This window comes from Zingiber officinale, chromosome 5B (genome assembly GCF_018446385.1).
Source record: "Zingiber officinale cultivar Zhangliang chromosome 5B, Zo_v1.1, whole genome shotgun sequence".
Classification (NCBI taxonomy): Eukaryota; Viridiplantae; Streptophyta; class Magnoliopsida; order Zingiberales; family Zingiberaceae; genus Zingiber; species Zingiber officinale.
Genome location: NC_055995.1, coordinates 112,700,947 through 112,715,424, shown reverse-complemented (window position 1 = coordinate 112,715,424; position 14,478 = coordinate 112,700,947). Strand labels below are relative to the sequence as shown.

The 14,478-nt window shown below is 38.4% G+C and overlaps 1 protein-coding gene across 1 annotated transcript in view; it reads left to right on the top strand.

Moving 5' to 3' along the window:
• The window catches only part of LOC121985379 (very-long-chain aldehyde decarbonylase GL1-10-like), a 54,775-nt gene that overhangs the window by 23,563 nt on the left and 16,734 nt on the right, over positions 1-14,478 (top strand). Inside the window, exon 2 of the mRNA XM_042538800.1 lies at positions 7,550-7,872. Within this exon, the coding sequence (XP_042394734.1) occupies positions 7,550-7,872 (323 nt within the window). The remainder of the gene's footprint in view (positions 1-7,549; positions 7,873-14,478) is intronic.

The window sequence follows — 14,478 nt, the reverse complement described above, 5'->3', positions numbered from 1 at the left end:
CTGTACAATAAATACATTTTCTAAATCCAGAAAGAAATTGATTCCTAAACAAAGTCTAAAAATACCATTCGACTCAACTTTAGCTTTCTTTTGATTTCCTATATAGATATATCTTTCACTATCAAGTGGAAGTTGACTCCTAAGATAACCCTACATAGTGACACTTATATGAGTAGTAGCATCAGTATCTATCCACCAAGTGTTAGTGGGTACAATAGCTAAATTGACTTCTGAACTAACAAAGTTGAGAAGTTTACCTTTCTTTACATGTTAGTTGGTGTATTTAAGGCAATCTTTCTTTGTATGACCTTTCTTTTTACAAAAGAAACAAGTGGATTTCTTATCTTACTTCTTCTACTCCTATGGCCATTACTTCCATAATCTGCAGCTTGTTTTCATTTTCCTTTGTTATTGATCCTCTTTCGCTTCTTGCATGCACTTTGAAAACCATATGCTAAATGAGCACTCCCAAATGTCTCAATCTTTAGTCTCCCCTCTTCTTGCACGCATTGAGCAATGAACTCATTCCATGTCCACTTTTCCTTTTGAGTATTATAATATATCTTAAAAGGAGTGAACCATTCAGGCAGAGACATCAAGACGAAATACACTAACATACCCTCAGATATATCGAGTTTTAGTGCTTTTAGACTTGTCGCTATATTAAATATCTCTATAATGTACTCCCTTATGTTTCCTTTACAACTATACCGTATGGTTACCAACTTTGTAAGAAGTGTTGTAGTCTCTACTTTTTTATTTGAGGTGACTCGATCTGTCAATTAGTCTAGGAAACTCCTAGCATCTCCTCCCTCTGTTATTGAGCCTTTTATTAGTGTCTATATAGAAAGTCTCATGATACTCAGACACATGCGATTTGATTTCTCATACAGCTCAAATTCATCAATCTGCTCTATAGTGTTAGCACTGGTCAAAGGCGCGGGACGAACATTCCTTAATGCATAGTCTAAGTCCATGCAACCTAAGACTACAATCACGTATTATTTCCATTCAACAAAATTCGAATCAGTTAATGTTGGGGTGTTATTAATACTAACAATTACAGATTGTACTAAAATTTAAAGAGAGAAATTTATTTAAGCTCACGATTTAATTAAAGCCAAGAATATATAAGTAACATAATATTATGCAAATAAAATAAAATTTTAAATGCATATAAATGAGCTCTTTACGAGATACCAAGTACAAGATAATATGTCTTCCTTTGGGCTGATATACTATTTGTTAGTGATACTCTCTAGTATAACTCAAATTTTAATTGACCACACAATATGTCTTCCTTTGGGTCGACGCACTGTGTGCATAATATGATACTTTATATGAGTTATATGTTGATCCATAGCTTACAACAACCTTAATCTGCCACGTAATATGTCTTTCTTTGGGTCGACATATTTTGTGCATGATCTAAAAAAAATAAAGTTTTGTTCCATAGTTGTAGGCTACCCTGAGTATATATCTGGTATAAAAGTAACTTTTTTTTAAGCCAATTACTCTTAGCATATATATATATTTACTAACACAAAATGCACTAAACCTACCTAAAGTGTCTTCCTTTGGGCCGATATGATAGTTTAACTTAGTAGCACGTTGTATAGATAGACTCAAGAAAATATTAGGAAATTTAATCGAACATATTACTTAATCAGCCTTGATAACTCTAAATTAGACTTATCAATCGATTGATATCATATAACAGTCGACTGATTTTATTCAATCAATTATCACAATCGATTTGAAAGTCTATTGTATGTGACTGCATGACCATATATAAGTCACTCTATTAAGAAACTAAAATTTCTTTTAAATTCTATAATTAAATAGTATTATTTAATACTAATTAATCCCTTAATTATTCATGTATTAAAAAATAATAAATAAATAAGTATTTAATACATTTTATTTTTTCTTCTTTGCATTAAAATTTATTTAATGTAATTTTTTTAATAAGCACTATTAAAAAAAAAGTTTAATACGGTTAAAAAAACAATGTTTAATACTGATTCAAAATGAAACAGTGCAAGTTTTTTTTTTCCACTGTTCAGGTTGAAACAGTCCCTGACCTGTTTCGCTGAAACACTTGCTTTTTTTTTTTTTTTTATTAACGAACTGTTTTGTTGAAACAGCCATTTTTTTCCCATGAACCACTGTTTCGCATTGAAACGGTTTTTTTTTTTAAGAAAAACAGTGACCTTAATAATTAAGGGGGTAAATAAATCAAGTCACTCGTAAAATATTCAAAACTCGATTCAATAAATATTCATTTGAGCTCGTTTAATAAAACTCGTTAAGATAAATAAATCAAATTTAAGTTTTATAATATTCGGTTAGTTAACTCGTGAATATATTCGTTAAGCTCATGAATCAACTTTTAAATTAAAAAATAATAATTTTAAAATTAAATTTATAGATTTTACACTTTACTTATGAAACATATAGACAAATATATTAAATTTATTTATTAGAATAAAATTATAAATTTTAATAAGAATATTATAATTTTATTTAAATATATAATTTAATTTTTAATGAATATTTAAATTTATAATTTATATTTATTAAGGTCGTTTAAGCTCGACAAAAGATCGAATAAGCTCGTGAGTCATGAATATATTCGTTAAATAAAGTTTGAGCTCGGCTCAATTATAAATGAGTCAAACTTAAATATTCAAAAATTTGATTCGACTCGGCTCGATTATACCCTAGGACTAATGATCGTTGTTTGTATTTTCCATGGGAAACATATCGTTCTTTACAAAAAAAAAAAAAAAAAAAAACATGAAAAACATTAAAAAAAATAATATTGTCATATATTTTCTCTTATAGTACATGATTTTTCTATGATAAAAAATTATGATATTCTAGGAAAATGTATCTAGTATATAAATAATAAATTCATAAAAACTTTAAATTTTATTATCAATGAAAACGATGAAATAAAATGTGGCTCTGATATCAATTAATAGTTCTTGTAAAACTTAAGTCGCATAAATTTTAGACAATCGAAATAAGAATTCGAATAGAAATAATAAGAATAAAAATATAGTTTAATTTGTAAACTTGATATAATGATTAAATATGAAATATTGTAATTATGAAAAACTTGAATGCACCGGAGTTATCATTATTTTTTGTATAGAGCTCATCAATGTAACAATTCTGTGAAAGAAGAAGGAGAAGAACGTTGATCTTCCGGAAGAGTTAGGGTTGACGATGTTGAATCCTCTTCGTCGATGGAGAATGAAGAGATGTCTCAAAAGATACCTTAATCTTCTGAGAACCCATCCATTATATAATACATATTCATTATCAACCCATAAATAATAATAAATACAAATTTTACATATCAACTCGACAACCATTAAACTAAAACTTCTAACTTTACGCGTACATGAGATAGAGCCTCTTGTTTTTTTAAAAAAGTAGATCCGCTACTTTAACGACCCTCCTTGTGTCGGCCCCACGGATATGAAGGGAGAGCCTCTTGTTTTTCAAGATCCTCCGAATGATGTCCTACTTGACAAAGATGTCTTTTTTTGACTAAACTCCATCCGGATGACATACTATATGCCTATATTTGACTACATCTAAGATAGCCTCCAGTGTTGTGCTGGTCCAACAAAAAGGAAAGCAGCACTCTTATGTACTATTAGTTATCTATTTAAAATTAATTATTAGTTATCTATTATTTAAAGGACTTAAAGTTATTGTTCTGGTTAGAAATTAAAATTTATTTTATTAACAGAAATAAAAATAAGATGAGGTGTCATTTCTTGATAAAAAATAATAGGGATAAAATTTGATGAGTTGATAATTTTGATAAGGATAAGAATTCATAAAGATAGAATAAATAAATAAATAGGTCTAACGTTTAGTCAATAAACTTATAAATATATACCTTTTTCAATGAATGAAATAAGTTGAGAGTTGTTTGTTTTATTCTCCTCCTCTTCCACGTAGAGATTCTTCTCCTCCACATTAAGTAGATTTTTCTCTCATAACTCTTTTATTTCTTCTCCCATAATTTTTTTTCCCAACAAAGTGGTATCACAGCTATGGCTAATGGAGGTATGCTTCCCTTCTAAGTTGCAGTACTCAAGGTAAGTAATTATGATAACTAGACTATCAAGATGAAAGCGCTTCTTGGAGCTCATGATGTTTGGAAAGTTATAGAAAAAGGTTACGTTGAGCCTTGTGATGATTCAGCGTTATCTCCAACTGAAAAAGACACTCTGAGAGATTTAAGAAAGAGAAACAAGAAGGCTCTCTTCCTCATTTATCAAGCTTTAGATGAGTATAGTTTTGAGAAAATCTCACGTAAAAAATGTATGACTTCAAACATTAAGAAATCAATTTGAAGCTCTTCGTATAAAAGAAAGTGAATTGGTATCCGATTACTTTTCTAGAGTTTACCATTTCTAATCAACTAAAGAGAAATGGTGAGAAACTAGAAGAAGTAACTATCATTTAGAAAATTCTTCGATCATTGAATTCAAAATTTGATAGTATTACAACCATCATCGAAAAAACCAAAGATCTACAAGCCATGACGATAGAGCAACTCCCAGATTCATTACAAGCCCATGAAGAAAAGAAGAAGATAAATGAAGAAATTGCACAATAACTCCTGAAGACGACTCTTCAACGAACAAAGAAAGATGAAAGCTTTAGTAACAATAGAAGTCAACGTGGAAGAGGTCGTGCATATGGCCGAGGCCGTCCTAATGAGCATGGATGGATCTCCAACAACAACAATGAAAGAGGAGAAAATTCAACAAGAGGACGCGGAAGAGGGCACACAAACTCGAGATATGATAAATCTCAAGTTAAGTGCTACAATTGTGACAAGTTTGGGCATTATGCTAAAGAATATAGATCGCCCAAGAACAAAGTATATGAAAGAGCAAACTATATGGAAGAAAGGAAAGAAGAAGATGTCACCCTACTGCTAGCATATAAAGATAATGAAAGAGATGAAGATACAATCTGGTATCTCGACACTGGTGCAAGCAACCATATGTGTGGGGAAAGGAACATGTTCGTAGAACTTGATGAATCAGTTGGTGGTAATGTATCCTTTAGAGATGAATCAAAGATTGAGGTGAAAGACAAAGGTAACATTCTCATCCGTTTGAAGAATGGAAAGCATGAATTTATCTCAAATGTTTTCTTTGTACCAAATATGAAAAGTAACATTTTGAGTTTAGGACAACTTTTGGAAAAAAGATATGATATTCGTCTAAAAGATAATATGCTTATCTTGAAAGATGGTATGGGTTGCTTGATTGCTAAGGTGCATATGTCAAGAAATAGAATGTTCTTGCTTAATATTCAAAATGATGCTGTCAACTATCTCAAAGCTTGTTATAAAGACATCACTTGGCTATGACATCTTCGATTTGGGCATCTCAATTTTGGAGGACTAGAATTGTTTTCAAAGAAAGAGATGATGAGAGGACTACTTTTATCAAACATCCTGATCAATTATATAAAGCATATCTACGTGGGAAGCAATTCAGAAGAGATTTTCCAATGGAATCAAGTTCAAGAGCCCAGAAGTCGCTTGAACTTATACATACGGATGTTTGCGGTCCGATAAAGCCAAGTTCACTTGGTAAGAGTAATTATTTCATTCTTTTTATAGATGACTTTTCTCGGAAAACTTGGGTATTCTTCTTGAAGTAAAAATCGAAGGTCTTCGGCATATTCAAGAAATTTAAAGTGACTGTAGAAAGAGAGCGATCTCAATATTAAAGTTATGCATTCTGATCGAGGAGGAGAATTTACCTCAAAGGAGTTTCAAGATTTTTGTGAAGCCAAGGGAATACGACGACCATTGACAGTTCCAAGATCTCCTCAACAAAATAGAGTGGCAGAACGAAAGAATCGAACCATCCTTGACATGGCAAGGAGCATTCTCAAAAGCAAGAGGCTACAAAAGGAACTTTGGGCAGAAGCGGTTGCATGTGCAGTATACTTATCCAACCGATCACCAACAAGGAGTGTGTGGGGAAAGACACTACAAGAAACATGGAGCAGAAGGAAACCTGGGATTTCTCATGTAAGAGTTTTTGGGAGTATAACTCACGTTCATGTGCCTGATGAAATAAGAAGCAAACTGGATGATAAAAGTAAGAAGTTTATTTTTATTAGCTATGATACTAACTCAAAATGGTATAAGCTATATAATCCAGATACTGAGAAGACAATCATCAATCGGGATATTGTATTTAATGAAGAAGAAGAATGGAATTGGGAATCTCAAAATGAAGATTACAACTTCTTCCCATACTTTGAAGAAGAAAATGTGAAGCAACTAAGGGTAGAACAAACAAGAGAGGAGCCTACTACTCCACTAGTAACACCAACATCAAGTACTCAAGGAAATTCATTTGCATCGACTTTAAGTGAAAATTCAAGTGAAAGAGTGCCACGCTTTAGAAGCTTATGGGACATTTATGAGGTAACCGAAAATCAAGAAAATCTTACTCTATATTGCCTCTTTACCAATTGCGAGCCTATAGATTTTCAAGAAGCTATAAAGAGCAAAAAGTGGAAAGATGTGATGGATAAAGAAGTCAAGGTGATCGAAAAGAAAGGTATATAGGAGTCAACTCCACTTCCTGATGGACATAAGACAACCAAGATTCGAGTTGATAATAAAGTCTTCCATGATAGAAGAAAGCACATTGATACGCGCTATCACTATATCAAAGAGTGCATTACAAGAAAAGAGGTGCAAGTAGAATACATAAAGTCTCAAGATCAAGTTGTTGATATTTTTATCAAGCTTTTTAAATTTGAAGAGTTCATCAAGATGCGATATTTACTTGGAGTCACAAAATCAAGTTTAGGAGGAGATGTTGGAAATTAAACTTTATTTTATTAATAGAGATAAAAATGAGATGAGGTGATATTTCTTGATAAGAAGATAGAAATAGAATTTGATGAGAATTAGAGTTCGTGATAAGAAGATAGAGATAGAATTTGATGAGCTGACAATTTTGATAAAGATAAGAGTTCGTAAAGATAGAATAAATAAAAAAAAAAGTAACACTTATCCAATAAGCCTATATATCTTTTTTCAATGAATGAAATAAGTTGAGAGTTATTTGTTTTATTCTCCTCTTCCATATAGAAATTCTCCTTTTCCACATAAAGTAGATTTTCCTCTCATAACTCTTTTATTCCTTCTGCTATAATTTTTTTTCCCAACAGTTCTATAGTAAATTCGGAGAAGATGATCTATGATAGTGAACTTCTTCTTTAATTCGAGTTTTACCATTCTCACAGTCATATTTATTGAGGCATGCTCCCGTGCCCTAACGGGTTATTGGATCTTGAGTCTCCGGATCTGTTGGGCTAAAAGGGGAACCGAGTTCCCTGGTTTCAATATGTTTTTGCAATAATATATAGTTAGACCATGATCTGCTTAATTTCGATTACATTGCTGATTGCTTCATAGAAACTGTCTTTCTCTTTCGTTTGCATTCCTTAGTTCTATCTTTCGCTGAAGAGCATTTTGTAGTTTGTAGGCATAAGGACGGGGCTGCCCCTTCCCTCGTTTTGGGAGGCGGCTTTGCAGCTCTTAGTCTACTTCTTGGTGGAAGACTATCTCAACTACTGGCTACACCGACTACTGCATACTAAATGGGTGTACGAGAAGATCCACTACATCCACCATGAATACGCAGCGCCGATCGGCTGGCACGCACTCTATGCCCATTGGGGTGACTTGCTGTTCCCTGGGATCGTCGCCTTTGCAGGGCCCGCTTTGGTCCCTTGCCACGTTGTCATCCTCTGGCTCTTCGGGTCCCTCCTCGTGCTTGCATCGATTGAGTGCCACACTGGGTATTGTCCTCATCCCCCATCTTAATTAATTTCCTCTTACGTACGTTTAAGATTATAATTATCTGCAACATTTTCTTACCTTCTCTTTGATCCCTTAATTACATCAGTGTGATTATACTATAAGATTACACAGCTAGCATAATGAACAACATATGTGAAAAGGTGACTTCTTTGACTACTCTTCTAGCGTATTATTGTAGTACTTGGGCAACTGCAGTTGTGAAAGTCGAGCTAAATAACTATCTTTCTGGAAGATGTAAGGAAATGTTTGCATTCTGCATACACGGGGTTGAACATGAAATCTATGATGTTATATGCTAATTAGAAATTCAAATAAGCTGAAGAAAACGACACTAGCTAGGAATGGAATTGTGATTAAGATGATTAAAAACCTTCCAACTTCAATGATGTGGAGATAAAAACTTACGTAGCACAGTCAATAGTTATAGTATAGGTCAAAATTAAAACGGTCAATACCAGGGTTTCTGAGCAGGAGTGACTACATCAGTTGATCGGAATAATGCTACCCGGTCGGCGGGAAATCAATCCGAGCGGACCACCCTTCCGGTCGGATATGACACCAGCATCAGTCATGTAAAATAATTAAGGAGAAGACTAGGGGTCTTGAGAAAGAAAAAATAAAGGAGAACACTCCATCTGTCATTAAATGCACAGAAGCCAAGACAAAAATGACTTCTGAAGATAATCAATATCATTAAACAGGAGAAGATGGAAGGTCATTAAGAAAAGTATAAAAAAGCATGTCAGGTATGAGGAAAAGGCAAGACAAAGAAGTCTTGGTCTCTATCATTTTCCTTCCTCTGTTTCTAACTTGAGCGTCGGAGGGCCAACGTCAGGGACCCCTTCCCTGGTTTTGGTTTTGTTTTGCAGAGAGGAGTGAGGTCTTCACCCAATCAAGGAAACTGCCACCTCCCTAGCTTTCTAGCTTCATGTCTTCGGACAGGATCATTTTGGCACTACCTATGGGAACATAGCCTGCATCCGAACGAGAAGATGGAAGACGCTGGACAACCCACAACAGTGACGTTGACACAAGAGGATCTTGACACACTAATACAGGCTCGGGTGACGAAGATATTGGAGCAACAAAACAGCAGGCGTTGGCCAATCAACAAGTGTAGGAGCCTGTAGCTTCTATGGCAGGCCGCCAGGTTGAGCGAGGAGACCGAACGGAACAACTTTCCATTCAGGACCCGAACAAGAGGCCGATCGGTACCTATCGGGAAGCACCTTATGCGCCAGCCCCCTTACACCAAGTACCGTTATGGATTCTAGCAGAAGAGAGGGGTCGAGAGGACAGAGACCGAGAATCTTCCTCGGGCGAGGCACTCCCTCGAGATACAAGGAAAAGAAAGGCATCCAAAGTGGATAATTCGCCCAAGCGGGTCAATCAACAGTTTTCGGAGGGGATTCTAAATGACCCTCTGCCGAAACATTACACCCCACTGACGATCGGGAAATATGATGGAGCGACCGACCACGATGAATGCTGGTTCAAACGTTTGCCGAGTGGCTAGATCCATAGCTTCAAAGACTTCCGAGCAACTTTCTTGCATCACTTTGCTAGCAGTCACTGCCATTAGAAGACAAGTGTAAATCTATTCTCACTAAAGCAAGGGCTCCGAGAGGCCTTAAGGGCATATATCCAATGCTTCAGTCAGGTGGCAATGGACATCCCGGTGGTCTCCTTAGACATATTGGTAAACACTTTCACTCAAGGGCTCACTGAAGAAGAATTCTTCCGGTCACTCATTTGAAATCTAAGGGACTTTGGCCATCTACAAAAAAGGGTCAATGAATATATCAATGTAGAAGAAGCCCAGGCGGCCAGGAAAAAAGAGGTACCCGTTGAACCAGCGGTGGCGTCCAAGCGACATCAACCAAGCAGCCATCAACCTCCTAGAGGGCCCCGATCGAGAGGAACCACAATACGAGCCTAGGACGCATGCCATGCAGCACGTTGGGACCGGACGTCCAAAAGCCTCCAGGGGCAAAATATAGGCGTCGATGTTTTGCTCTTTCCATCAGTCGACGACTCATAATACCTGGGACTGCTACCTGACTAGCAGACCGACCCCAAGAAGGTAGTATCATCAGTTACCATCGCCCGATTGGAGATATAGGCTCCGATCAGTAGGGTGAAGGGAAGACGAAAAGACAGAGGTCGAACCACGCCACAATCAATCTCAACAACGGAACAATCCAAGTCTAATTCGGGAGAAGGCTGAACAGAGATGACTCTCAGCTCGAGAGGAAGAAAATAGGAGCAACGCTGCTCGAGGTGAGATAGGAATGATCGCCGAGGGGGGGGGGGGCGACTAGCAGTGATTCCAATTGAGCAAGAAAGTTGCACACTCGACGGCTTGAAATTCATGTGGTCGCTTACAGCAAGGAGAAGGCGAAGGACCTGAGATCGACTTCGACCCGAAGGATTTGGAGGGGGTAGATATCCCCCATGATGACGCCCTGATTATTCGAGCGGTAATAGCTAATTATGTTATTCACCATACCTTTGTTGACATAGGAAGCTCGGTGAACATTATAATCAAGAAAGCGTTCGATTAGCTACAAATTGATCGAGACGATTTACTACCCATGATGATTCCACTCTACAGGTTCACCAACAATGAAGTGTTGTCGATCGGGCAACTGCGCCTGGTCGTCTCGCTCGGGCATGAGTCACTGAAGAGAACACAGACGACCAATTTCATCGTGGTAGATGCACCATTAGCCTACAATGTCATTCTGGGTCGATCGATGTTGAATGAGTTCCGAGCGGTGGTATCCACTTTCTGCCAGAAGATCAAGTTCCCTATAGGGGATGAGGTAGGTGAGGTCATAGGTGATCAGTTGGCCGCTCTGCGTTGCTACGTCGAGATGGTTAGAATAGAAGCACGAGCCGCCCGGAAGACATCGCGCCTGGAGGTGAGAAGCTGCCTGCTCTGGTCTATGATGAGAAGGAGGTCCATATCCATCCAAACTGATCAGAGGTGACAACCTTTATCGCCACCGATGTAGAAAGAGAGAAGAAAGTAGAGTTGGTTGCCTGCCTCAGACGAAACTATAACGTGTTCGCCTGGTCGGCACACGAATTGTCTTGCATTTCTCCGAACGTGGCTCAGCACGAGCTACATGTTCGACCAGACTCTCGACCGGTTAAATAGAAGAAGAGAGACTTCAGCCCGAAGCATAATCTAATGATATAGAAAAATTACTGGAGGATGGTCATAAACGAGAAGTTCAATTCCCAAGTTGGCTCGCTAACATGGTACTGGTCTCCAAGCCAGACAATAAATGGCGAGTTTGCATCGACTTCTGTGACTTAATAAGGCATGCCAGAAGGACTTTTATCCGTTACCTTAGATAGATCAAATGGTGGACTCCATAGTGGGTTGCGAATTAATATGCATGCTCGACACATACCAAGACTACCACCAAGTGTCGCTCGCCCGAGAAGATTAAGAAAAGGTTAGTTTCATTACTGTTGACAGAACTTATTGCTACAATATCATGCCATTTGGACTGAAGAACGTTGGAGTAACCTACCAAAGGCTGATGAATAAAGTATTTTGTAGGCAGATCGGCTGAAACATGGAGGTCTATGTCGATGACATATTGGTAAAATCCCTTTGAGCGACCGACCTCTGTGCGGGCATTGAGGAGACATGCCAAACTTTAAGAACCAATGGAATAAAGTTGAACCCCAGCAAATGCCTGTTCGACGCAAGGAGTGGTCATTTTCTCGGATATATCGTGACCGAGCGGGGGATCGAGGCAAATCCAAGTAAGGTAAAGGCCCTACAAGACATGCCTCCGCCTCATAATTTGAAGGAGGTCCAACGGCTGACCAGACGAATCACCGTGCTTTCAAGGTTCATCTCTACGATGTCCGATCGGAGTCTGTCATTCTTCAAAGTACTGCGCCGAGCTACAAGATTCTAATGGGACGTAGAATGCAACTGGACTTTGGAAGAACTCAAGGAGTATCTTAACTCCTTGCCTGTGCTAGCTAAGCGGAATACCGAAGAACCTCTTTGGTTCTATTTTTCATCCACCGAGCATGCGGTTGGATCAGCATTGGTCAAGCAGAATGACTATGAACAGCAACATGTGTAATTTTTAAGCCATATATTGAAAGATGTTGAATCTTGCTATATTGGTCTGGAAAAGTTAGCTTATGCTCTGGTGCTTGCTGCTCAGAGACTTCGTCCATACTTTCATGCTCACCTGATTATCGTCATGACCAACAGTACCCTGGAAAAAGTCCTTAACCCAGAAGCGTCCGGGTGGCTAATCAAATGGACAACCAAACTAAGCGAATTTGATATCCAATATTAATCCCGAATGGCGATCAGAGCTCAGGCCTTGGATGATTTTGTTATAGAGGTTCAGAACGCTGAGCTGACAGCAACTTGGAGAATATATGTCGATGGTTCGTCCACTCGACAAGGCAGCGGGGTCGGCATTCTGCTTATTTCACCACAAGAAGACCGGATGCAACTTTTTGTTTGGCTGGATTATCGGGCCACCAACAACGAAGCTGAGTATGAAGCCTTGATAGTCGGCTTATAGGTAGCACGACATGTCCGAGCCATAAAAGTCCTCATTCACTCAGATTCTCAGTTGGCCACCCAACAGATATCAGGGGTGTTCAAGATTAGCAGCTCCCAACTCAAGTTATATGCAGAAGCATTCGAGAAGCTAAATGTAAATTTTTAAGAGGTCACTATACAGAAGATCCCCCGATTAGACGATCAAGCAGCAGACGAGATGGCTAAGTTTGCTAGTTCATTATCACCAGTCGCGATTAGCCAGCTGATTAAATAAGTCTCGCTGGTGGCGCACATCGACCGGATAGAGGGAATGGTTTGCTCAAGCGACTGGAGAATGCCACTGATCGAATTCCTCCGATCGAGTATCATGCCGGCTGATCAAGAGGCAGCGCAATAATTAAAGAAGAGGGTCGGACGATTCACCTTGATCGAAGATTAGCTATATAAGAGAGCCTTCTCTAGACCCTAACTCAAGTGCGCTAGACCATAGGATGCAGAGTACATCCTATAGGAAGTGCACCAAGACTCCTGTGGAAGCCATCTGGGCAACCGTTCGCTGGCTCGAAAGATCCTCTTGGCCGGATATTTTTGGCCAACTCTCCAAGAGGATGCCACTCGAACAGTAGCCACTTGTCTGTCCTGCCAAAGGTATCACAACATCTCGCATCGACCAACTAAGGAGATGAAGACATCCACAGTGTATTGCCCATTCGACCAATGGTGAATGGACATCGTGGGGTCGTTTCCCATGGCAACCGGTCAGCGGAGGTTCCTGCTCGTTGCAGTGGACTACTTCTCAAAATGGAAGGAGGTCGAACCATTGACAAAGATAAGTGAACAGATGGTCATTAAGTTCGTCTGGCAAAGTATCTTGTGTCGGTTCGGCATCCCCCGACGACTCATCTCAGACAATGGGAGGCAATTCACCGGTCGGAGGTTCAAAGAATGGTGCAAAGGCTATGGTGTCCAGCAGGCTTTCACCTCAGTGGCTTACCCTAAAGCAACGACCAAGTGGAAGTCACCAATCGGGAGATTCTCAGAGGATTGCGAGCTCTGCTCGACCACGTAGGAGGCAGCTGGGTAGACAAACTCCCTAGTGTCCTATGGGCCTTGCGCATGACCCCGAAGGAGGCGACCAGCATGACTGTTGGTTGATACTCAGAATATCGTACCAGTTCCCATATATAAAAATTTTGTACAAGTCCTGAACCATTCCTAATAACCTATTGTATTCTTTAGAAATTAAATTTGGAATCGTAAACGGAACTTAATATTATTGATTCCAAATTCAACTTATATGTTCTTAGAGGTTTAGAGTTGGATCGCAAACGATACTTAACATTATTGATCCAAATTTACCCATGTTACAAATTCAATTAAATATTAATTTCAGAGATCGACTTCCAGGTTAAACATGGCGAGGCACTAGGCCTTCTTGGGTATGGGAGCATCCACCACTTCCTAGATAAAATCTTTCAACGAAATTTAATATTTAATTTCCTTATAGCAACCCTAGGTTTAACCAAAAGGAACAATTGAATCACAAGTTCAAAAAAAAAAAAATAAACACAAACTCGAATCACAAATTTGAAACCTAGAAACGTTAGCCTCTTGTGTTTGGTATTTCAAGATCTAAATAAAAGATGAACTAGTTATGATGCGGAAACTAATAACTAGTTATACCTTTTATAGCTTATAGACCTCACGATCTTCTGTCGTATTCCTCTTCTTATCTCGGACGTCGGTTGGGCGACAATCTACCGAGACGAGAATCCATCCAAGCTTCCTTCTTCTCGAAGCAAAGTTTCAGCTAACAACAAACTCCTTGAGTTGAAGAACTTCGACCACCAACTAAGCTCCAAGGGATGCAAAGAAACAAAACTTCCTTTCTCTACTTGTTCTCTAAGCAAAATCCGGCCACCAACAAGCTCCTTGAGAGTTGATGTCGCCGGCCACCAATGAAGAAGAAAAGGAGGAGAGGAAGAAGATGAGGGCCGACCACCACAAGGAAGAGAAGAGAGGAATACTAGAT